The sequence below is a fragment of the Psammomys obesus genome, unplaced genomic scaffold, assembly GCF_907164565.1.
Source record: "Psammomys obesus unplaced genomic scaffold, mPsaObe1.curated_primary_1811, whole genome shotgun sequence".
Classification (NCBI taxonomy): Eukaryota; Metazoa; Chordata; class Mammalia; order Rodentia; family Muridae; genus Psammomys; species Psammomys obesus.
In genome coordinates this window covers 14,838,390-14,863,349 of record NW_026592666.1, presented here as the reverse complement: position 1 = coordinate 14,863,349, position 24,960 = coordinate 14,838,390, and the positions used below count along the sequence as shown (strand labels likewise).

At 45.2% G+C, this 24,960-nt stretch overlaps 1 protein-coding gene and 1 long non-coding RNA gene across 2 annotated transcripts in view; one reads left to right on the top strand and one right to left on the bottom strand.

Moving 5' to 3' along the window:
- Positions 1-4,725: 4,725 nt before the first annotated feature.
- On the bottom strand, positions 4,726-17,803 carry LOC129682438 (uncharacterized). The gene is made up of 3 exons (XR_008720980.1): positions 17,724-17,803; positions 8,824-8,969; positions 4,726-5,025 (listed from the first exon to the last, which is right to left on the bottom strand). It is a non-coding gene; the product is annotated as an uncharacterized LOC129682438 (long non-coding RNA).
- Positions 17,668-24,960, top strand: part of C2cd2 (C2 calcium dependent domain containing 2) — a 61,566-nt gene continuing 54,273 nt past the window's right edge. The window contains exon 1 of the mRNA XM_055614804.1: positions 17,668-18,228. Within this exon, the coding sequence (XP_055470779.1) occupies positions 17,968-18,228 (261 nt within the window). The 5' untranslated portion in view covers positions 17,668-17,967. The remainder of the gene's footprint in view (positions 18,229-24,960) is intronic.

Here is a 24,960-nt window from a genome sequence, read left to right as displayed (position 1 = left end):
TGATCAAGCATGGTGACCCATGGCTGTAAACTTAGTAGTTGGAAGGTAGAGGCAGGAATATCAGAAGTTCAGGGTCATTTTGGGCTACACAATGAATTCAAGGCCAGCTTGAACTACATAATACTTGGTCAGAAAGAATGAAAATTAAAAGAAGGGAGGCAGGAAAGAAGAAATAGTGCACAATGAGGAGGACAAGTAACAGGACATCATTGGGGCTCAGAAGGTGGATCTGAGGAAAAACAAATGGCACTTTGAAAATCTGAAAAATAAATGAGTTGATGGATACACACTTGTGTAGGACTATAAAGAGTAAATGAACAAGCAGACACATTAGGAAAAATCTCCAGAGATTGAGCACCAAGAATGAGAGAGAGACTGGACAGAGTAGGTGACAAAAAAAAAAAAAACAAAACAAAACAAACAAACAAACAAAAAAAAACATTAGTGTCTAAATTGACACTAATTGTCTAAAGTAGAGGCAGGAGGATCTCTAAAAGTTCCAGGCCAGCCAAGGCTACAAAATGAGACCTTGTCTCAAACAAACATAAAAGTATGAGAGAGGTGAAAAACATCAAAAAGGATACCTAGGCTAAGGGAGCAAGGATGGCTCAGTTGTGGAAGCTTTTGACTTTCAAGCATGTGAGCTCAAGTCCTAGAATGCACATTAAAAAGTTCTGGTGTGGTGGTTCTGAGGAAGTGGAGACAAAGGATCCATGGAGCTCACTGGTCAGCCATTTTAGCCTAATCTGTGAGCTCTAGGTCCCAGTAAGTGACTATGCCTCAAAAAAGGTGGATGAATCCTGAGGAGCAGCATCCAAGATTGATCACTGTCTTCGACATGCAACCATACACCTGTACATGCAGCACACACACACTCATGAAAAGCCTTAAGCTAAGGAGTCTTCTGGCCAGATGAGTTACTAGGAATGGGCCAGCTTTCCTGCCTTGAATAAAAAATACAAATAAAATAGATGACCCAAAAGCTCTCAAGAAACAGACCCTGGTAAAGAGGTGATATTGTCCACAGAGGCAAGGAGAGGAAGTTGGTTCCCTGAAACTGGATTACAGGTGGTCGTCAGCTGCCACGTGCATACTGGGAACTAAATCCTGGTCCTCTGAAAGAGCAGCTAATATTCTTTAACTCCTGATCCATCTCTCCAGACCCAAAGATGTAACAGTTCTTATATAATCTTAATGTTGAGTTTCCATGTGTAATAGCTTCTTTTGATAGATTTTTTTATTTTGATTAATTTTAAAGTTATTAATTTCTTACATTTATTTTAATTATTTGTCTGTCTGTGGCTGGGTATGTGCATGTTAGTGCAATGTCTGCAGACATCAGAAGAGGGCATCAGATCTCCTAGAGTTGTAGGTATGGGTGATTATGGTCTGTCCAGTGTGGACACTGGGAACTGAAAGACCCCCGGAGGGTATCTTTCGTCTGAGAGACCCCCTCCCAAGGAACAACGAGGCCAGGCGTTCGGATGCAATCAGCAAGAGGCTTTTATTTTGATACACGGGTACCCGGGGCAGCAGAGTCACTCGGAGGACTTGCGCGCCCTCTGGGTGGAATGCTGGGGTTTTTATAGGGTTTTAGAGCATAAGCGTGGGTACAGAAGCGAGAAGCATGGTTATAGGGGGCTGATTGGTACATTTACATGAGACCACAGTTTGAGTCAGAGTTTGGCAGGGACGCCAGGATTCCAGGAACTGGGTGGTCGAAACGGTCATGATGACCCCCTTAACTTGGCCCGCCACCTGTTGTTTTCGTTAGGACCCTTATCTTAACTGGAACAGTCTCACAGATATCCATGAGGGTGATTAACACAAACTGTTTTTAGCTCGACTGGGGCAGCCTGACCGCAGATATCCCAAGTGGGTGACACAGCTGGGGGTTTCTTAGTAATTTTCCAGTTCCCCACCTAGCCTACAGAGTTTTACAAAACAGTGGTGTCCCATAAAATGGCGTTAGCTATGTTTAACTTTAGGGTGGGGCAGGGGTCTTTCAGGAACCAAACTCCACTATTCTGGAAGAGCTGAACCATCTCTCCAGCTCCAGTTACTAAAATTTTGATATTTAGTGTTACTTAATACTAAAAATAATATTTAATAAAAATATAAAATTCTTTATTTAAAGATTTTTTATTAATTTTAATTATGCATGTGTCTCTCTGTGTGTATGTAACTGTGAGTTCCCAAGGAGGACAGAAGTGTTGAAACCTGAGATGGTGTTACAGGCAGTTGTGAAATGTCTAATGGTGCTAGGAACCAAACTAAGGTCCTCTGCAAAAGTAGTTCATACTCTTAACTACTGAGCCATTTCTCCAGCCATTTATTTACTTACTTGTTTGTTTGTTTATGTGTGTGGGTTTGGGGAAGGGGCACACATGCCATAGCTTGCATGTAGAGGTCCAGGACAACTTGCAGGAGTCAGCTCTCTCTGTTGGGTTTTGGGACTTAAGCTTAGGCAATCAGATTTGGCAGCAAGTGCTTTTCCTCACTTTCCCTAAAAATATTTTTGATCATCACTTTTGAAGAACAATTATCAGACATGGAAGTGATCCAAACTGAAAGGTAGGAAAGAGTCAGGTGCTGAAAATACTGCTGCTTTCAGGTTTTGATGTTTTTGTTCTTGTTCTTGTTGTTTGAGGAGGGAGTTGAGACATATATTCTCATATAGCTTAGGGTGGCCTCTAACCCACTAGGTAGCCAAGGCTGGTCTTGAACTCCTGATCTTTCTATACCTCCAAAATGCTGGGGTTATAGGCATGTGGCAGCACACTTAGCATGCTGATGTATTTGTTTTATAAAAGCCAACAAAGTCAAATTATAATAAAGTCTGATGCTGGTGTTGGTAAAATATTTTTATCCTGAAGTAATATTATGAGATGCCTATTTTCTCACCTTTCAGTATGTTTAGCTACTTTGATGTTCTAAAAGAAAACAACCTTTTTTAAATATGGAGAATTGCTCCTGTGGGATTTGCAGAATTATTTTGTTATTGTACACACCTCTTTCTAGCTCAGGATTATGGCTCTGAGGCCCACCTTAGAGCTTTTCCGTAGGAGTGGGAGCTATTCCCTGCTAGTCTATGTTGGGAAGCTTCCCCAGGGCCCCAAAAAGGGCAACACAGGTAGTAAGGGCCTTCCAGGTTTCCCTTGAGCTGTTTGTGCTGTAGGTAAGCCTTCTATCGGGAACTTCTCATTAGAGGAGTAATTAAGGTCAGTGCCTGGACCCTGGTGATCCTGACAAGACAAACTTAGCAACCTGTCCTCAATAGGCTGCTTACATGACAAGTAATAATGAAAAGCAGAGAAAGGAGATGCACTTAATGTAACAACATTGGGGAGAGCTATAGACATAGAGATCTAGTAACCACACATGCCATTTAGGGCATGTACACGAGTTTTAGGTAAAAGGCATACATAGCTAAGTAGTCCTGGTCAATGTGTGGTGCTGCCTATCCCTAACCTGTCATTGTCCCAACTGTAATCACTTCTGAAAGGTGGTCTAACAAGTTGTCAGAACTCTGTGAAATCTCTGATTGTCCAGGTTCCTCCTTAAATGGTTCAGTGGCCCCAGGCTTCAGCCTTTTCCTCCCAGCATAAGATCCCTGCAGAAATTCTAATTTCTTGGGAACCACTGTTTCCATAGTTTGACTGCTAAAGTGAGGGCACAGGTGTGTGTCTCTTTGAATAGCTTATTCTGTCAGGATGGCTATAGTCTGAGGATGAGGAAAGCATTGCAGACACAGAAGTGAGCATTTGTCAGTTAACTTCCACCTCCTGCCACCCATTAGTCTAAGTCTGCTGCCAAGAATAATGTGTCACTTAAGACCTGTGAATGCTGCCCAGCATGGTACCACCCTCCCCCAGAGTCACTCAATGAAGCATCTGAGGTAGAATGATGTCAAGGCCCATTTGGGCACAGGCTATGCCAAAATGAAGCTGAGCCACAAGGTAGGTCAGGAGGACATTGTCTTGTGGCTTCAATCATGTAACCTCAGGCAGATTTCATCTCTTCTCAGGTGAGACCCAGAATACTTGGTGTTTGATAGGCTATGGCCTCTAGAGTGCTGAATTAAGGATGAATAGAAGCAAATGGCCTTGTTTTCTTTGTGCATTCAGTGATCTGTTTGGTATTGGAGAAAGGAACCACAGGTGAGCACTCAGAATCAGGCACACTTGTGGCCAAGATAAAGCTGTGTGTACCAAGCACAGGCCATCCGTGGGGAACCAGCCTTCAGAATGCAGGCCCAGGGCCAGTTTCTCTCACTGACTTTTCTTCCACGTCTTTGACATCTCCTCTGCCACCAATATCCATCAAGATGATGAAGATTTTGAAGTCACTCTGATGCCCACCACCTTTGCAAATAATATCAAAGGTGGGAGAATAGTAAAGCCTTCATTGAAGAGAACATAACAAAGAACAGTCGAGAGACAAGAAAGACTCTAGAACACATACTGGTGGGAAATGAAGAGATTAGCAAGGACCTGAGGAACCTCACCTGACCCCCAGTCTCTCCAAGGTGAGTGAAAAGCAGCCCTGGGGTACAGCAAGGAAGACTGGCCTGAAAGCATGTAGAACAGGGGTAAGGACAAAACAGGGATGCTATGGGAATAAACATTGACTCTATAACAAAAGATGAAAATGAGAAGTGAAAACAAATAAAAATTAAAAACTGATTTCACACATTTTGTTTTGCATCTGAGACATCTTGTTTTGTAGAACGCTGTTATGTCCTCTGACCCCCATACCATCACCGTGGTCTCCTTCCGCTCCTGGATTGACAAGTGGAGACTCAGCATGTAATGTTCAGGCTCCACCATAGGCATGTGATCCCTGAGGATCCAGGACAGGTAAGAGCCAGAGAGCCCTGGTACCATCTTTATCAGTTCATATCTGGCTTGAATACTTAATGAGATCTCGGGTTGTCAACTTGATGGGCTTTAAAATACTCATGGAAACAAACTTCTTGGCATGTCTGTGAGGTAGTTTCTAGATTAGGCTGACTTGGATCCCAACCTAAGAAGTAAATAAATAAAAAGAAGGAGAGCTGAGCACCAGCATTCAGAGCTCTCTGCTCTCTGATCATGTTCACAGTGTGACCCGCTGCTTCAAGTTCCTGCCACCTTGACTTCCCCACCATAATGATCTGTATGCCCTGAAACTGTGAGTCAGAACAAACCCTTCCTTCCTTAAGTTGCTTTTGTCAAGTATTTTGTCACCATAATGATAAGTAACTAATATACTTAGTTTTCTTGAGACATAGTCTTACACTGTAGTCTAAGCTACCTTTAAACTCACAGTGATCCTCCTGCCTCAGACTCTCAAGTGCTGTTATTACAGGCATAAGCCACCACACCCAGGTCTGGATTTTTTTTTTTTTTCAAACAAATCCCCATGCTTTAACTCACAGGTTTCCTTTTCCATTTTCATTCCTTAGTATGAGTCCCTTCATATAAGGGACTGTACTAAATAGAATACAGACCAGAGCAATTAACATCAAAGCCAGTCAAGAGCAGAACACCATTACAGAACATCTGCTCGGAGGCATCTGGGAAGCAGCTAAGTACAATGACATCTTAGTTGGGCTGATATAGAAGTCATTCAGTAGACACCTTCAACTCAGATACCTTAAGAAAACTCAGATACCATGGCTTCAGTAGAAGCCATGCTCCCTCAGATTCTCATGCTGGAAACAACTCTTAATGCAACATTGGCAGTGGGCATTAAGAGAGCTCAGGCAATGAGGATTTGTGCTGAGGCCCATGGAGTGGCTAGCTGTCCTGAAACATGTGAGTCATGTAGCTGGCTCAGGTGTCCTGAGAGAGGTAGATCATGCCTTGCTTACTTTCACCCTCTGTTGCCTCACATCATGGTGCAGCATGAAGCTCTCCCAAATATTGGAGCTATGTTCTTGTATTTCTCAGCATCCAGACCCTGAGCCCCACCTGTCTCTACTCACCCCAGCTGTGACACCAAGTCAGAGAAAGACAAAGCAGGGACTTTATTCAAAGCCGAAGGGAGGGCTGGTGAGAGGGTGCAGCTGGTAAAGTCCTTGCTGTTGATCTGAATTCAACACCCTATTCCATGTAAAAGTCAAGCAGTGTCCAGTGCTTGTAATCCCAGCCCTGTGGAGGTGGAGTGCAGATCCCTGGCCAGCCAGCTTTGCCTACTTATGAACTCAAGACCAGTGAGAAACCCTGTCTCAAAACAAGGTAGAGTATGTATGACAAACAACATGTGATGTTGGGACATGCATGTGCATCATGCACAGAAAGAGAGAAGAGAGAGAAAAGAGAGGAGAAAGAGAAGAGAGTGGAGAGAGAGAAGAAAGAGGAGAGGATGGGGGAGAGCTGAGAAATTCTTCCTGTGTGAATGGATACAGCTATTTTGTGTTTTATTTTGTTTCTCCTTCTAATAGAACTTAATGGAGTTTCAGCCCCCCCAAAAAAGTCTGCTGGAAGCATCTTTGTGGCCCTCTGCCTCTCAGGGTCTCATAATAGTACTGTAGAACTCACTGTGGGCCTGAAAGCTGGCACTGCCACAGCAACAGCTGTGCTCCCAGGGTGAATGCCAATGATCTGGGGAAACAAGGGCATTTCCTCCTCAGCTCTTGTTCCTTCCCATGGTACTTTGGGCTCCAGCAGGCAGAGGACTTCCCAGAATGGAAGACACTCCTGGGACAAGGCTGTTCTTACCAGCCATCTTCCTTCTTTGTTCTCCTGTCATCCACCTATGGAACCTGTTTAGGTTTTATCTCCATCTACCCAGAATGGAACAGAGGGCAGCTTCTCTGAGTTTCTCTCAACATAAAATAGGACTGTGGCTCTCCTGGCACCTGCCCCTGAGGATATTTCCATGCTTTATTGCAAGAGAAACTTGGTTGGTATAAGTGGGCATGGCTGTAGAAGAATTCAGGGGTCCACCGCTCCTCTGTAGCAAGAGAGGGATGGCTGATTCCCAAAAGCATAGCAAGTGAGACCAAGACTCTAAAATACCATCTGTACTGTTCTTTGACACCTTACCACAAGCTAAAGTCAGCTGGGAAGAGGGAACCTCAACTGAAAAGATGCCTCCACCAGACAGGCCTATGGACCATTTTCATGATTGGCAATTTATGAGTTGGCTCAACTCACTGTGGGTGGTGCCACCCCTGGGCAGGTGGTCCTGGGTACTATAGGAGCAAGCCAATAATCAGCACTGCATTAGCACTCTGGGCCTCTGCATTAGTTCTTGCCTCCAAATTCCTGTCCTGTTTCCATTCTTGCACTGACTTCCTTTGATAAATGGACTGTGGTATGGAACTATAAACAAAATAAGTGCTTTCCATTCCAAGTTGCTTTTCTTCATGGTGTTTTATCAAAGCAATATAAACCCTAAGACACAGTCCTCAGAACAGTGGCTTAGTCACTGTAGCTGCTTTTTTAAAGGTGAATTTGCAGCCAATGAAGGACCGTTTGTGAGAAGCCAGCCCCTGGATGCACCTGGTGTAACCTCTCCTGGCTGTGGAGAATCATAGGATGCTTGCTTCAACCCAGATCTCTGGACTTCATGTTCCTTACTTACAGATGAAAGATGTACATCTTTTCCCCCCGACAACAAAATGTATTTCTAAGAGCTAAACTCAGAGCTTGCAGCATTTGATTTTTTTCAGTGTTTCTCTCTCTCTCTCTCTTTCTTTCTTCCTTCCTTCCTTCCTTCCTTCCTTTTTTTTTAATGTGAGATGGGCTTTCTCTGTATAGTTTAGGTTGTCCTGTACTTACTTTGTAGACCACGCTGACCTTGAACTCACAAAGATCTGCCTGCCTTCCAGAGTGCTGGGATTACAGGCATGTGCCAATGCTCCCAGCTTCATTTAGTGTTTCTAATTTCTTTTAAAGCATCTTTGGTCAGTTTACTTATGTGCTAGTCCAAAATTAACATGTTGGCTAAGATCCTTGGAATTTTAATGCTGGTTTTTGCTGTTCCTGCTTGCTTTCCCTGGGTTTCTATGGGTAGTTTAGCTAAGGAGTCTCTGGGGTACCAACAAAATTGCCTTCCAAAGGGGCTTCTGATATAGGTGCTAAGGACTCTCAGTCTGACACCCCTGTGTGCCTCTCTCCCCAACCCAAATTCATTCATTGACATTCCAGTCTTGCAGGTTGGTGGTACATGTTTTTAATCCCAGCACTCGGTAGGCAGAGACAGGAGGATCTCTGTGAGCTCAAGGTCAGCCTGGTCTACAGAGTTCTAGGTCAGCCAAGGCTACACAGAGAAATCCTGTCTCAAAAAAAACAAAAACAAAAACAAAACAAAACCAAACCCTAACAAACAAACAAGAAAACCATAAAAAACAAAACAAAACAAAAAAAACCCTGCACACCAATTACAAACTTATCTGTTATGGTATATAATGATGGACCCCAAACAGGACAATTAGATAAAGCAAGACAATCACTGGCCCAGAAAATATGAAGTACCTGCTTGATGGCATTTTGCAATTACCCTGCCCCTAGTCAGAAGCATAATGCATCATTGCACTAGGGAGAGGGTGGAAACCCAGGGCACTTAATCAAAACCAGAGTCTAGAGCAGGGTTATGCTTGAAGCCAGTCTGTGTGTCTCCCTGCACAACAGAGACAGCAGCCCCTGAGGCACAGGCACACAGGTGGCCTGTGACACTTCATCTTCCTGGATGTTGATGGATTCTCCAGTGTGGGGCATGGCCACACATGTGAGCACTGGAGTCAAAGGCCATCTTCTGTAGCATCATTCTACACAGAGATATGTGCCCTCTTAAATGTGCCCAGGGGAGAAAAGAACTTTATAGAGCACTCACCACCTCCAGGTACTCAGGTCTTTATACCACCCCAAGGTTCTTTGACTGAGTCTGCTGGTCTCTCTAGGAGTCAGGATTCACAGAGCCAGGAAAACAGTATCAGGGCAAAGTGATCCAGTCTTTTGTCTCCAGGCTCTTCCTTTAGGCTGCAGAAACACCAGGCATCAGGGAGGAGGTAACTGAGGGTCCCAGAGGGAGAGGAGGAGGTTGTCTTTTGTCTTCCTAGCCATGAAAGTCAAATTCTAAGTACTATTAATGGCTGCATTTGTTTTTATTCTTTCCTCTGTTGTTTGTATTCTAGATTTGTGTGTCCAGAAGGAAGAAACAAAATAACCTGGGGTGATTTATACTCCCGACCACCTGGGAAGCTGGGATTAAAGGTATGTACCACCCCCTGGTATTCGTGTGTACCTTGAATAGTTTCTTCAGCCACTTATTTATTTATTTATACAGGATATTGCTGGCCTAGGATAGTCATGGGCTCAGGGTCCTCCTACATCAGCCTCCTGCATGTTGGAATTGAAGGTGTGTACCACCACAGCGCTTTCTGCTGTTGTTCTTGTTTGCTGTTGTTTGATAGTTTAAAGTGCTCTGACTGGCCTTGAACCTGCAATAATCCTGCCTCTGGCTCCCCAGTGCTAGGATGAAAGATGTTACCACTACCCCTGTGTCCTTTAACTCTTAAAGAGGGTATTTTCTCTATGGATTGTTTCTATATTCAAATAGGCTTTTTAAAAATTGCACAAAGTGCCAGGCGCTGTGGCCCATGCCTGTAATCCCAGCACTTGGGGAGGCAGAGGCAGGCAGATCTCTGTGAGTTCAAGGCCAGCCTGGTCTACAAAGTGGGTCCAGAACAGCCAGGGCTACACAGAGAAACCCTGTCTCAAAAAACAAAAACAAAACAAAACAAAATTTCACAAAGGAAAACATTAGGCCAGAACTCAAGATAAACATCAGTTATAAGGAACACACACTGTTTCCTGGCACGAGACGCTACCCTACGCCCCAAGTTGGGTGGCCAAGCCTGTCCTGTCCATTCTTTGTGGATCGACTCTCTAGTAGAGCCCGTAGGCTTGCCTTAAAAGTCCAGCTAAGGTCTTATTCCAAGGTCAGTTGCTGAGATTAGGCTTTACCTTACTGCAAGTGAGTCCAGATTATATAAAACAGTGGTGTTTTTGTTTGTTTGTTTTGTTTTTTTGGCTGTGCCTTGATCTGGGAGACTCCCATTTTGAGGGAGGGTGATGACTGTAGCCCCTGGGTGGACGAACAAACTGCACCATCTGCAGGCACCACCCATCCATCATAGACTGATAAATGACTTAGTCCTTAGAATAGAAAGGGAGTCACCTTTCTATCCAAGGGCTGATAGTGGGTTGAGTTAAGACGTGGGTGCATTTGGGGTACATCAAAATCATATCAAGAACATCAGGCCCAGGAAGTTATTAGACATGCCAGAGAGAAAAAAAGAGTGTAACTCCCTCAACTGGGCCCCATACAAAGATGAACATGTAACACTAGGATGGCACCAACCTGTGTGTGTCAGGGACAGACAGACAGGAAACTCCTGATTCTCCTTGGAGCTTCAACTCAGATCAGATCAACCTCAGCTGTTGATGTAGCATGCTTGACTGCCTGCCCACCTATTTGTTCAACCCTTTGGATCTTAATCCACTATTTTCTGCTCTGGTATGTTCTGCTCTTGCAGCTAGCTGGGCTCCACCCTGAGCCTTGCTCTCAAATCTAACTCTCAAAAGGTTTCTCTAAACTAACAGCTTCCTTGCTGTCTGGGTTCATGCTCATTATCTTATCTATAACAAATTTTATTAACATTTCTATCAGCTTATTTCTGAGATCTTTTGACCTCTGTTGCATCCTTTTTAACTTGTTCCATTATGTAAACCACATATTTGGAGATTGAATGTATGTTCACTGTGGGCTGTGTAATGTAAGAGTTAACATTAATATAAACACTGGGTAAAAGGATCTGGGCTTGATGGGGCACACCTGTGATCCCAGCACTGGAGAGGCAGAGGCAGGTGAATCTCTGTGAGTTCCAGGCCAGCCTGGTCTACAAAGAGAGTCCAAGACAGCTAAGGCTACACAGAGAAACCCAACCTCAAAAAACAAATAAACAAAAAAGATTGGGTAAAAGGACTTGCATCTGCCTGGCCCAGAATCCCAAGGTAGATGGGATTATCTGGAAAATTGCTGCTATTAAAACCAATAAACCCTGTGACTCTGTTGTTATTGTTATTAAATAATGTTATTTATTTCTTTATTAGTTTATTATTTATTTATCTATTGTTATTAAATAAAGTCTGGTATTGTGGAAAGCTACAACCAGACCTATCTATCAAAGCATATCATAGCATCAGTCCTTTGGCAATTTTGGCAGCAGGGATGCAGAGGCAGATCTATCATCTCTGAGAAACTGGCCCCCAAGACCTTTCCCAGAAAGCAGGGACCATGCACTACCTCTAATGGAACTTTTACATGAAGCCCATCAAGAATCCATGACGGGATACTTAAGTTTTTAGTTTTTAGTTAAGTCTCTACAAATTCTACTTTTAATGTCGAACCCAGCTTGGTGTCAGTTCCCAGGCTGGCTTATGCCATGAGACTTCAGATGTGCATGCACAGGAGGAAGCAGTACTCCTTGGAGTTGGGAAAGCCCACAGTAAAGGGAAATTTTTGAAGAACTATCTCAGCATGTTGCTTTCCTGCTTTTGGCTTCTGAGAGTGATCCCACCCAATCATACAAGCAATTGGTCCTGGGAAATTGTCTGGGAAGCTTACTCAGGCTACCTGCCAGAGGCAGGCTCTCAGCCAGGTACATTGCTCTGCATGTTCAGCTTGGGCAGAATCATGAGTGATTCCTCAGCCTGCCCAGGGCAGGTGGACCTGTTCAGATGCTGACCACACTGCCTCAATGTTTCTGTGACTCAGGCTCATTAACAGATGTCACCTGGGTGGGGTCTGAAGGCATGTCCTGTTGATTGATGGGTACCTGCATTAGGATGCTGACCACTCAAGATGATTGTCTGGTTGCATGGCCAGCTCCAGAGAGGTGCTAGGACTGGATTCATCTAGGTAGTTCCCAGAACAGGCTTGAGACCTACAGACACTCTATACTGTTCCTTGAGTGGGTTCCTCAATGACTGATCTCTCAGGTTTAAGAGCACATATGTTCCTTTAGGTAACTTTCTGCCTGTGTTCAGGAAAAAAGGGGACTCTCTTACTTCCAGCCTTTGAAACTTTAAGTATAAAATTTGCTTGCCTCTGTCTTTATAAAGTAGGGCTGAAAGTTGAGTTTGGTGACAACCCAAAGGGATTGAACTTTGGTTCGGCCATTTTCTCGTGGCCTTGGACAAGTTCCTCTTCCTCCCTGAAGTAAGCTGCTGCTGCTGCTGCTGCTTTTCCTCCCCCTCCTCCTCTTCCTCCTCCTTCTTCTCCTCCTCCTCCTCTTCCTCCTCCTTCTTCTCCTTCTCCTCCTCCTCTTCCTCCTCCTCCTGCTTCTCCTTCTCCTCCTCCTTCTTCTGCCTCTGCCTCTTCCTCCTCCTTCTCTTCTTTCTCCTCCTCCTTCTCCTTTTTTTTTTTTTTTTTTCCAAGACAGGGTTTCTCTGTGTAGCCTTGGCTGTCCTGGTCTTTATTTGTAGACCAGGCTGACCTTGAACTCACAGAGATCTGCCTGCCTCTGCCTCCCCTGTGCTGGGATTACAGGCATGTGCCACTGCACCCGGCACTAAGTTTTATTTTTAAAGTGGGACAATGTTTTCCTTCCAGTATCACCATGATCAGGAAGTGAGTCCATAAAACTGAGTGTTTTGGGCAGGATCTGATGGCAGCTGAGGTTCAATACACACAGCTTTGACCTTCATGAGTGCCTACCAGGTGTCTCACCTAGCTATTGTATCTTTGGGTCTTGGAGTGTCATCCCTGTCAGAAGAGGCCTTGCTTAATCACTCACTAGCTACCATATGGGAGAGTAGACTCAGGATCAGCAGCCAGCACACCTAGGCTCCTCCTCCATGCACAGACCCCTATCCCACCTACTCACAGAAACTCAGAGTCACATTTTGCATTGAAGGGTGGTTATGCCTGGGCTATGGAGATGGATCAGTGGGTAAGGGCACTTGCTGTATAGGACCTGAGTTTATTTATTTATTTATTATTATTATTTTTTAATATTAGTTACAGTTTGTTAACTTTGTATCCCTGCTGTATTCTGCTCCCTCTTTCCCTCCCAATCCCACCCTCCCACCCTCATCTCCTCCCTGCCCCTTTCCAAGTTCACTGATAGGGGAGAACCTCCACCCAGGGGAGAACCTCCTCCCCTTTCATCTGATACTGGTTTATCAGGTGTCTTCAGGACTGGCTGCTAAGTCCTCCTCTGTGGCCTAGCAGGGCTGCTCCTCCCTTGGGGTGGGGGGTGGGGTGTCAAAGAGCCTGCCAATTGAGTTCATGTCAGAAACAGTCCCTGTTCCCCTTATTAGGGTACCCACTTGGATACTGAGCTACCAAGGGCTACATCTGAGCAGAGGTTCTAGGTTGCATCCATACATGGTCCTTGTTTGGAGAAACAGTCTCATAAAAGACCCCTGTGCCCAGATATATTTGGTCCTTGTGGCACTCCTGTCCTCTCCAGCTCATATGACCCCCCCCCCCTTTTGATTCCCTGCACGCTGCCGAAGGTTTGGTTATGAGTCTTAATATCTGCTTTGATACACTGCTAGGTAGAGTCTTTCAGAGGCCCTCTGTGGTAGGCTCCTGTCCTGTTACTTGTTTGCTCCTACATCCAATGTCCAACCCATTTGTCTTTCTAAGTGAGGATTGATCATCTTACCTTGGGTCCTCTTTCTTGTTTATCTTTTTTAGGTGTATAGATTCCAGTATGTTTATCCTATCTTATAGGTCTATATAAGTGAGTATACACCATGTGTGTCTTTCTGCTTTTGGGATACCTCACTCAGGATTATCGTTTCTAGGTCCCACCATTTGCCTGCAAATTTCATGATTTTCTCGTTTTTAATTGCTGAGTAGTATTCCATTGTGTAAAAGTGCCACAATTTCTGTATCCATTCCTCAACTGAGGGACATCTGGGTTGTTTCCAGGTTCTGGCTATTATGAATAAAGCTGCTACAAACATGGTTAAGCAAATTTCTTCGTTGTGTACTTGAGCATCTTTTGGATATATGCCTAGGAGTGGTATAGCTGGATCTTGAGGAAACACTATTCCTAATTGTCTGAGAAAGCACCAGATTGATTTCCAAAGTGGTTGTACAAGTTTGCATTCCCAGGACCTGAGTTTAAATCCCTTTGAATCCATGTAAAAAGCCAGATGTGGCCATGCCTGCTATACCAGTGCTGGTGGGGAAGGGACAGAGATAGAAGAATGCTGGAGCTTGCTGTTCATCAGCCTAGCTCCAGGGTGAGTAAAGAGATTCTGTCTCTGTAGACCAAGCTGGCCTTGAACTCACAGAGATCCACCTGTCTCTGCCTCCTCAGTACCAGGATTAAAGATGTGCACCATCACCACCTAGCTATTGAGTAAAGGATCATCATGTTACAATCTACAAACCCAGAGAGGCTAATTAAGAAGGAGGGTTCAATGAGGAGGTGGGAAATGCATGGATCTCTCTGGGAAGGGGACATAGAATAGACGTTTGAGATAGACTGGGGACAGGTGGGGATAGGAACAGGATTGATTAGGCTGAGAGTTGGAGGGGTGGAGGGAGAGAGTATTGAGAGAGATGACTGGAATTAGAAGCCATTTTGGGGGCAACAAAGAAACCTATTCCAGTGGAAACTCCCTGGAATCTATGAGAGTGACCCTAGTGAAGTCTCCTAGGAATGGGGGATACAGAGCCCAAACTGGCCATCTTCTATAAGTAGGCAAGGCAGTGGGACTGGGAAATCCACCCAGTGACAAAACCTTTGACTTACAATCTGTCCTGCTTACAAGATGTGCTGGGATAATAGTGGCACAGAACTTGTGGGAGTGGCCAACCAATGACTGGTCCAACTTGAAGCCCATGCCATGAGAGGGAGCCTACACCTGATACTGCCTGGATGGCCAGGAACCAGAGGCAGGTCAGCCCAGAGACCCAGGATAGACCCGAACACAACTGGTGAAAAAAAATTTAAAAAGTCAAGGATATAATTCCTAATGATATTCTGCTATACTCATAGATCAGTGCCTAGCCCAATTGTCATCTGAGAGATGTCACCCAACAACTGATGGGAGCAGATGCAGAGACCCACAGCCAAATACTAGGCAGAGCCAGGGGACGTTTGCAGAAGAAGGGGAGGAAGGACTGTAGTAGCCAGAGGGGTAGAGGACTCCAGGACAACATGGCCCACAGAACCAACAAAGCAGGGCTCACAGGGGCTCACAGAGACTGAAGCAACAAATATGGACCCTGTATGGGCCTGAGCTAGGTCCTCTGCATATAGGTTATTATTGTTAGTTTGATGTTCTTGTGGAACTCCCAACAGTGGGGGTGGGGTTGTCTCTGACTCTTTTGCCTGTGCTTGGGACCCTTTAGCCTCATCCAGCCTTGATATGAGGGTTTGTGTCTGGTCTTGTGGTATTTTATTAGAGCGTGTTCAGTAGTTATCCTGGGAGGCCTGTTTTTTTGTTATTGTTGTTTGTTATTAAGGAAATTAGAGGAGGAATGAATCTGGAGGAGAAGGGAGGTGGGGAAGGGACTGGGCAGAGTGGAGGAAACCGATGACAGGATGTAATGTATGAGAGAATAGAAGAAAAAAATAAATTGAAAAAAAGGAGGCAGATACTGTCTCAAGGGAGTAAGGCTGGAAGTTGAGTGTGGCACCTGATGTCCTTCTCCAGGACACACTGTGTGCATGGGTGCATGTACTTGAAACGCACATGGGCATTCACACACACGGGCATACACACACACACACACACACACACACACACACACACACACACAGTAGGTAAATGCAACAAACTGCTACAGGCAAACATGATTGAGAACTAGACCCATAAAACCCATTGAGGTGAGGGCAGGCACCTCTCACAGGAGAACTGTAGTCTGCCCTCCAGATCAAAGATGGGTGTGGGAAAGAAACAGCTGGCTGATGGGGAGCAAGGAATGTCACTGTGGAAAAAGTGTGTGCTGCTCTGCCAGGAAAATGAGTAAAGCAGAGCCAGTGGGTTCTAAGAGCAGAACTAGAGAGGTCTGATCTCTTCATGGACTTACAAGGTGTTTCTGCTGTTTGTAAGCATGTTTTGATCACCTGCATTGTCCCATAAGCCAGTGTCATTCTATTATTTCCTCACAGTTTGCTTCTAGGAGCAAATATTGACACCCTCCATGTCTATATGTCAACAAGCTTTTTGTAGACACGTATGGAAATACAAAACATTCCAGACTAGGGATGGCGGTTAATTTGCAGTTTGCTGCAAGCCTGTAGCTGTGCCAGTTGGGTAAGCAGCCTCTGAGACATGTCAATGGAGGAATGAGACTGGTTGTACCAGTCACACAGGATGGATGAGCTCCTTGTCACCACCCACACAGTAGCAGCCAGCATACACACATGAACACAGGTGGGCTTGGCATATTCTCTCATGAATACAGGTGGACCTGTGCCCAAGTTTAGGTGCCTGGTAAGAGCCATATCAAAGTGCATAGAACGAGCTATCGATCAGAAAATAACCAGCCTTTTCTTCCAATGGGAACAGATTTCCTTTGTTTCTGCTTAAAATACCAGATGTAAAGAGGAGAACTGGGAGTAGGTATGAACCTCTAGCCTGTTGACTATGCCTGCCAATGCTCATCAGCCTATGATAGCTTGCAGGACATGGCTAGGGCTGGTTTTTTGGGGTTTGTTTGTTTGCTTGTTTTTTGTTTAATTTTTCGAGACAGGGTTAGGGAGTTTTCATTCCCATATCCTGACTAGGAAAGGTTCAAACTCAACCCCAGCAGTCTTGAGATTCCTTTCTCTTTCCATAGGTCCCTCTGTTCACCTGCCACCCAACGTTTCTTCTCGAAGATAGGGGTGGAGGGGGCACTGATCCCAGGCCCATATCTCCCCTAATGTAGCCAGTAATTGCCTTGTATAGTAAGAGAAGGCTGAATGTCAGGTCTACCCCGCCCAACTTGAAGCCCAATTCCATTGAAACAGCCGCAGAAAACACAGCTGAACCATGTTAAGAGTTAAGGCTGTGTCAGGTCTTGGGGAATTTGGCTATTATTTCTGTCAGCTTTCCTAAACATTTCTTCTCAAGGTGAGCATGCAGAAGACTGTCACAAATGCACAAAACACGGATACAGGGTACACACATATCTAATCAACATATACACTGTATCAGGTGCACATCTCGCCTACCATACAGTACAAGTATATTTGCGTACACACTCCAAAGTCAATGATCCATCCACATCCTGAACTAGTGCCTGGGTTTGACAAGCACATCGCTGGATCTTGAAATAGCACAGACATCGTCCGCACATTACAACCATGAGCCTACTTTAGAGTGGCAGCTGCAGGCTGCTAGGGCTAGCCTTGCAAAGACCTTAGTCTTAGTGGTGGGGAAATTCTTGGAATTCTGATTCATCTGGGCAACCCTCAGCCACGAGCGCCCGAGCGCCCGTAGAGAGCCAGCCAGGAAGCCAGTCAGTAACCTTTGGGGTCGAATGTGCCAACCTCGGCGCCCCGACGAGGTCACCACCTTGCCACCACTCAGGGTTGTAGTGGAAGAGACCCTGGGCTCTTAGGAGGTGTGGGCCCTCCGGGCCTTTAAGGGGGCGGGGCTGTGAAGGGAGACTCCGTCCCTGCCCCGCCCCAGGCCCAGCCTCCTGCGGTTACTGCAGGCCGCGGGCGGGACGCCCGGGGCTGTGAGCTAGAAGGAAAAGCCTTGCCTTGCACTTACCCAGCCGCGCTTGGGGAGCAGTTGTCTCTGTCCGGCGTTTGTTCCCAGGCGCGCAGCCCTCGATTCGGGGCACAGATCTGTCCTCCCCGCCCTCCCCGCGGCCTCGGCCTCTCAGGCCCAGGCCCAGGCCCCCGCCCCTGAGTCCCGGCGGATGTCCTGAGTCGCCACTGGCCGGTGCCGAGCGCCCCGGGGCCGCGGCTGCTGGGGGAAGTCGGGGCGCGCGCGCCGGCTATGTGCTGTAAGCATGGGCTCGTGGCTGGGCGAGGTACAGTGGTTCGTCCTGGTGTCGCTCTTCGTCGCGGCCCTGGGCACGGTGGGCATGTACTTGGCGCAGTGGGTGCTGGCCAGGGCGCGACCCCCGCCCCGGCGACGGGCGGAGCCGGATGATCGACGGCGCCGGGAGTCGGACACGCTTCTTTCCTGGATACTGACACTGGATAGCTGGGGGAAACAGTGGCAGGCGGCCTGGGTGACCGCCCTGAACTACGAGGCCGAAAGGAGAGGGGTGAGTTCCTAAGAGGGCGTGGCGTTTCAGGGTGAAAAGGGCATCGGCAAGAGCCGTGTCCATTCCATTCGAGGCCGCCACAGGCCCTGACCCGCCACCCTGAGCCTACCGAGGCAAGTCTTTGAAGTTAGGACAAGGGAGAGTGCAGCACCTGCGGTGCGGAGTTAACAGCGTGACTATTTCACACACCAAACATCTTTGACTCCCTGGAGTAGGCTGTCTGTGGGAGAACCACCCAGCCGGTCCCTAGTGGATTCCGGGTGGACAATTACTGATTTTGAACCCGATAAATGGATAACTGTGGTCCAAATATGCTTCCGTTTTGAATGAGTTGTCTACCCAGGGCTTCCAATTTCTAAAAGGCTTGCATATATCTGAGCACATAGAATAGTGACTGTTTGTTAAGATCTCACTGTTTGCTAGATATGTCCCTGGGGATGGTAATTGCTTATGTCACTTCCAAATCAGCATGACATTCTCACCATCATACAATTGGGGAAACTGAGGCCTGGAAGGTTAAAGTTTCATAGCTTTGGTGTCATAGCCAAGGTGTGCTGACCTCACACCTTGGGCTTATTACCTAGCTCTGTGCCTCACACTCCTGCGGTTGTTTCTTTCATTGTTAATTGCTGGGTGACTTGTTTTTACTTTTAAGATATGTTAGTGTAAGGACAAGTTCCTGGCGTCTACAATTTGGAGGCATTCTACAGGGGAATTAGCAGATTGGTGGGACAGAGCTCGCACCTGTCAGAACTGCAGCTGTCCCTCAACTTCATGTACAAAGGCACCTGCATCTGCTATGCAGCTCAGAGAAGAAGTCCCATACCACCAGCCTTGGACACAGTGTTCAGTCATTGTCATGGCTAACCCTATCCACTTTCAGAATATTCCACAGTGGGCCCTAAGCCTAGTCTTTGTGCCATAACCTTGGTACGTGTGACCATGGAACTAAAAACAAACAAGCAAACAACAAGACAAAAACGACAAAGAAAAAAGCTTTAAGGATAAATTAGCACAAATCCAGCAGTACAAGAAGCTTTGCTCTGGACTGTTGGAAAAAGATTTATGGATGCAAAGGCTATAAGCTCAGTTGACATCTTTCTTGATACCTACAATAGGTGCCCAGTCAGCAGAGCTGGACCTCTACCCAGGGTCAGCACTGAAGCTATGTGTCCTCATATGTAGGAGTAAATATGATCCATGAAGCTGTCACTGACCCACATTTAGTCTGGTGTCAGAAGCCTGGCTTCAGCAAGAACAGCCTGAGCTGATGCCTGTTCTCTTTCTCTTAGGGTGCTAGCAGGTGTGCTGGTTAATGCTCTGTAGGAAGTAGACACTGGTGGCCTAGAGTCAGTGTCCCTCCCTTCTGTGAATTTTGAATGTTTTACTTCCTGTCATTTCTTGGTTGACTTCCTAAGACATGATCACTCTAGACATGCTCCCATGGTTTCTTGTGCCTGGAGGGTTAACTGGAAAGAAGAGGAAGCCCCTCCTTAGCATTGATTTTGGTCATGCAAGTGAATTTCCTTGGAATTAGTGGCAGGTGAAATCCTCTCTCACCTGTCTCCCAGGCCTTTGTGGTTGGGGGCAGCATTCTGGAGCTGGAAAGGCACTGGCTTGTTTTTATGGTCCTGTCTCTCTCTTTGCCAAATTCAGCCATTTTTCCCAAGAGAACTCCTACCTGAACGTGCCAGTACTGTATTGGGTTCAAACTCAAAGAAGCTGGTGGCTCCTGCAGGAGCTTTGTATGCACTTTTGCACAGGAATTGGTGTTGTAGTATCTTGGCACAATTTTTTTTTTCTACTTTGTTGACGGATGCCTAATGTGATACCTGGAAATGCTGCTTGATTATATTCAAATGGAGGGTTTTGCATGCAAATAAGAACTTGGTCACTTACCTCTCTGCAGTATCTTGGGATTTGGCTGTTGTTACAGTGATGACAGTGGCATTTATACCAGTGAGAGCCTGACCGCAGAGGCCATACCTGCTGGAGTTTCTCCCTGTCCGCCCCCCCTCCACACTTCTAAGGCTACTAATCCCTGATTATGCTGACATTCCCAGATTGCTCTAGGCCTAGACACCCACAGTTTAAAGGTTCCCTGCCCCCATTCTGTCCTGAAATATCTTTGCCCTAGCCAGGTAGGCAACTAATACTTGGAAGTCAACCAATACTTGGTCTGTCACTAGTGGAGTAGAATAGAGAGACACTAGTAATATTTGATCATATCCTACATCTTTCATGTAAAAGGAAATTTTCTATCCAGTGGAAACAGTAACCTGTCATATTCTAGGTTTCACCTTAAGTTTGTATTTGTGTGTATGTGATATGTGTGTGCACATGCACATATATTTGTAGGTATACAGGTAGAGACCAGAAGGCAACCTCAAGAACACTATTCACTTTGTATTTTGAAACAGGGTCTCTGATTGGCTTGGGGCTCACTGATTTGGCTAGGCTAGTTGGCCAGCAAGCCCTAGGACTCCACCTGTCTCAGCCTCTACAACCTCCACAGCCTCCACAATGCTGGAATTACAGCATGCTCCTCCCTCAACCTAATTTAGTTCCTCGGGTTCTGGGAATCGAACTCAGGTCCTCATGTTTACACAGCAATCATTTTATTCACTGAGCTATCTTCTCAGCCCCATAGTCTCTTTAAATGGAAAGAAACTAAACTTTACTTAAGCTCTTCTCTCTCTAGAGGTGAGGAACTGAAGTCTGAGAGCTCAGAGGTTAAGGTCAGCTTAGGGCCTGGTCTGGCTTCTTCATGGTACTGTCTCAGTTACAGCAATGGACTATGGGAAGCAAATACATCCCTGAACCCCAGTTTCTTCTGAATCAGGTCCAGTGAGGAAGGCATGAGTGATATAGCTGAATCCCTAGGATACAAAAATTAAGCTATGACTGATGGTAGCTTCTTTGTGCTCTTACAAGTGTAGCTGTGTGAGTTTCAATTTAGATTCCAACCATCACTCCAGAAGTAGTTTATAGGGTGGTTAGTTAGGTGGGAAAGAGGGGACACCATCATTGACCCAGCAAATAGTCAGCATTCTTCCAGTGAGTAGGAAGTATGGGAATCTTTAGAAATAGCCTTGCATGTTTCTCTGTCACAGTGCCACATTCACAAGAAGGGCTTGGGTTAGTTGAAGGCTAGAAAACAGGAGATACTTTCCTCTCCTTGGGTGAAAAGCCACTGTACACACTTGTCTCTAAGCCATTTGTCAGCCAGAGATTTGCTATACCCAGCAATTTGTATACTTGTCAGTTTTAATGTTAAGTCTCATTTCTCCACCAAGTCTGACTTTGCAAAAATTTATGACCACTAATGGAGCCACATTTCTGTAACAGATAGCCAGGGAACCCAGAAAACATTGTGTTATCTGAAGGTAACTGCTCAGGGTCATCCTTTTGACTGGTCTGCAGTCACCTGAACATTTGACTTGTGGTAATAATGTTACACTAGTGATGTCCAGCACCCCTACACCAACCAAGATTACACAGGATTGCTGTTTCCACAGCCCTGGCTTGGGATGCCAGCATGTTGGTAGCAGGTAGCCTCGCCTGTAGCTTTAGGGCTTCCCTTCCACCTAGATGCTCTGTAGAACACATGTTGGTTTTAGTCCCTGTTTTGCTGCTGGTGTTATGGGCTTCTCCGATGTTTCTTCCCTGCCCTCAACCGGCAGTAGCCCTAGATTAAGAAGATCCTCAGATCTGTTCATTCCTATAATCCTTCAATTCAGGATTTCTTCAGAGGAATGCTCTAACACAAGTAAGACTGTTGGGCAGTTTACATTCTTTAGAGGATGAACATGTTCTGAATAGCATTGACTTCTCTGAGATTCTACAACTTGCATGTAAATAATGGCCAGTAACTGCAGTCTTCCCATCACCTAATGACTTTCAAGTTGTGCTACAAAAACCAATGGCAGAAGCTGTGCACAGGAAAACTAGTAGTGAGACTGACAGCCAATCTAAGTAAGGGCTCTGAATTAGTTTGTCCCTCATTGAGAAGTAAAATGAGCTTGGGACAACTTTGTGAACTCTGCCATGCCCCCAACATTGCAGTCTCCTTTTTGTAGCTCATATACTCAGGGCTATTCCCAGTACAAGGGTCTTCCCATAGGGCATCCCAGAGTTCCTTGTGTATATCTCCTTTGTCCTTATTTAACTTCTTAAAATCTCATAAACTCCTGAATCCTTCCATTCTGTAAGGATACAGCCCTACCCCCACACATAATAGCCTGCACTTGTTCCCTTCTTGGTCACTGTGCCTCCATCTGCTCTCTGCATTGTGAGCTAAGACAGAGTTCAGTCTCTCCATACATAGGTAGATTTCATGCCCAGCTCTGAAGTGGCTGGAAGCAACCCCTGTGCTTGAGTTTGGTAAAAGACAGACAGGTCGGTAGAAGAAGAAGACAGTGGCCATATACACCATGCCATCTGGATGCAGGCCTCAGACTTGGGAGCCAGCAGGCCTCAAGAAGAACAAGAGGCTGTTTAATGTTTTAGCATTCTGAAGAACAGAAACATGAAGGGAAGCTGGCCTGTGACTGTGCAATCAACAGTGTGAAGCCCAAGACAAGTGCCAGCGGAGCTGTTCTTTGCATTCAGCCATGCTCCCAATAGGACAGAAATTCAGGAAAGAGTGGGTGTCATATCCACACCAACCAAAATCAGCCAAAGCTAATTCCAACCCACTTTGGTGGCTGCAGAGTGAAGAGAGTTCTTTAACCATGTGGAAGATCTGTGTAAGCCACTGCTCGAGTTTGATTTTCAACTCCGTACTCACTAGCTGTGTGGTCTTGGGCAAGTCTGATCTCTCTGTATTTCTGCAGAAGGAAATGCCATAGAGATGTTGTGAACCTGTATAAGACTGCGAGCAGAGCCTGGCATATCATAAGTAAATTGGACTGCTCTTTTGTAGGCTTTCCTTTGAGAACTGTTTAACTTGCTTTTGGATTTGCAGAAAAGTTGGAAAAATAATTAAGTTTATGTGTGTTCCTCACCCAGCCTCCCAAAACTATCACTCAGTTTTTAGAACAGAATCACTGTTGATACAGGGTTGCTATAACTTACTACTGGAGAAATTCATATAGAACAAGTAGCTCACCCTAGGCATAGTATAACTACAACCAAACACTCAATGAAATTAATATTGTATAGAACAAGAAGTTAAGGTGGGCACAGTGTAACCACAAACTAAAAACACAGTGAAGTTAACTTTGTAACAGTACAAGACATTAACATTATCACAATTCCTTTAATAAGAAAACAAAGCATCTCTCAACCTCAGCAGCTTCTCTGCACATCATCTTATTGCTCAGGGTCCCCATGGGTCTCCCATGACTCTTATTTGGTACTTCTTAGTCTCCCACAGTCTATAATGGTTTCTCATTTTGTCTTGTTGTTTATGAAACCTTGATAGTATGGAGTGTTGTTGATTGTTTTCTTTAAATTTAAAGAATTTTTTTCTTTAAATTATTCTGTGTACCATTACTATTTGCTACCTAAATTGCTGCTTTTTTTTTTTTTAAACAAAATCTGAATTGTTCCATTCACCATTGAAGAATAAGGAGCCAGATGCTGGCATGAAAGCCTGCTAGCTCAGGGAGGCAGAGAAAGCACCCAGCTGACCTTCCTCCACAGCCAATGTCCCCAAAGGAAAAGGAAGTTCTCCTTCTCTGTGCTGTCTCAGAAAACCCCTTCAAACTGAATGTCTCTCCCTTTTACTTCTCATGCATCTCTCTATTCATCCTCCTGACTTCCTCTTACTCTGTATGGTTTTCTCCTATCTTCACTCCCTATCAACTTGTTGCTTGCTTTGCCTCTTGACCTATGGTTGACTTTATTTAATCCTGTTTACAATAAACAGAAAGCTCTTTGATTAAAAGTTTGTGCTAGAGCTGAGCCACACCACAACTAGAAATAGATTTTTCCAGTAAATAACATAATCTTGGAGTTCACAGTGTAATCGAATATCCTGCAACATGATGCTGTGTGTTTCTCTAGCCAGGTATGTTCTTTGTCAGCCCACACTTTCGTTTCTTTTCTTGTTTTATGGTCATCTAGTGTGTATGTGTGTGTGTATGTGTGTGTGTGTGTGTGTGTGTGTGTGTGTGTGGTATATATGCCATGCGTACATGTGGAGGCCAGAGGTTGGTTAATTGGCTTCTTTGGTTCTCCTTCTTCCTCCTGTGTCTGCCAATTTAACCTCCCCTATTGGGATTTTGAGCATCAGTTCATCTGCTCTGGGATGAAATTCCAGTGTTCAGCTTTCAGGGCAAGCACTTTACTAACTGAGACATTCTCAGCCCTCTTCCTCACTTTTAGTTTTCTTACTTGATCTGTTATTTGATCAATTTGAGTCCACATATTGCTAACCCCATAGAAATAGATGTGATGGATTACAGGCTCTGTGCATAGTCAAGATGGTCTTCTGAATGTTCTTAGTATTTATCTTCATACTTCCTTTGAGAAGTTATTTCATTCATGTGTTATGTTAGGCTTCTTTGTGAATGTTTGTTTCTATCTAGTTTCTTCCACATCTTAGTTTAAAGGTGCTTATAGCTAAGCCTGATGACTTGAGTAATGATTAGAACCCACTTTGTGGAAAGAGAATTAACCCTTTCAAGTTGCCCTTTGACCTCCATGTGCATGCTAAGGCATGTACATGCCCCCTACTATGATATATATATATATATATATATATATATATATATATATATATATATA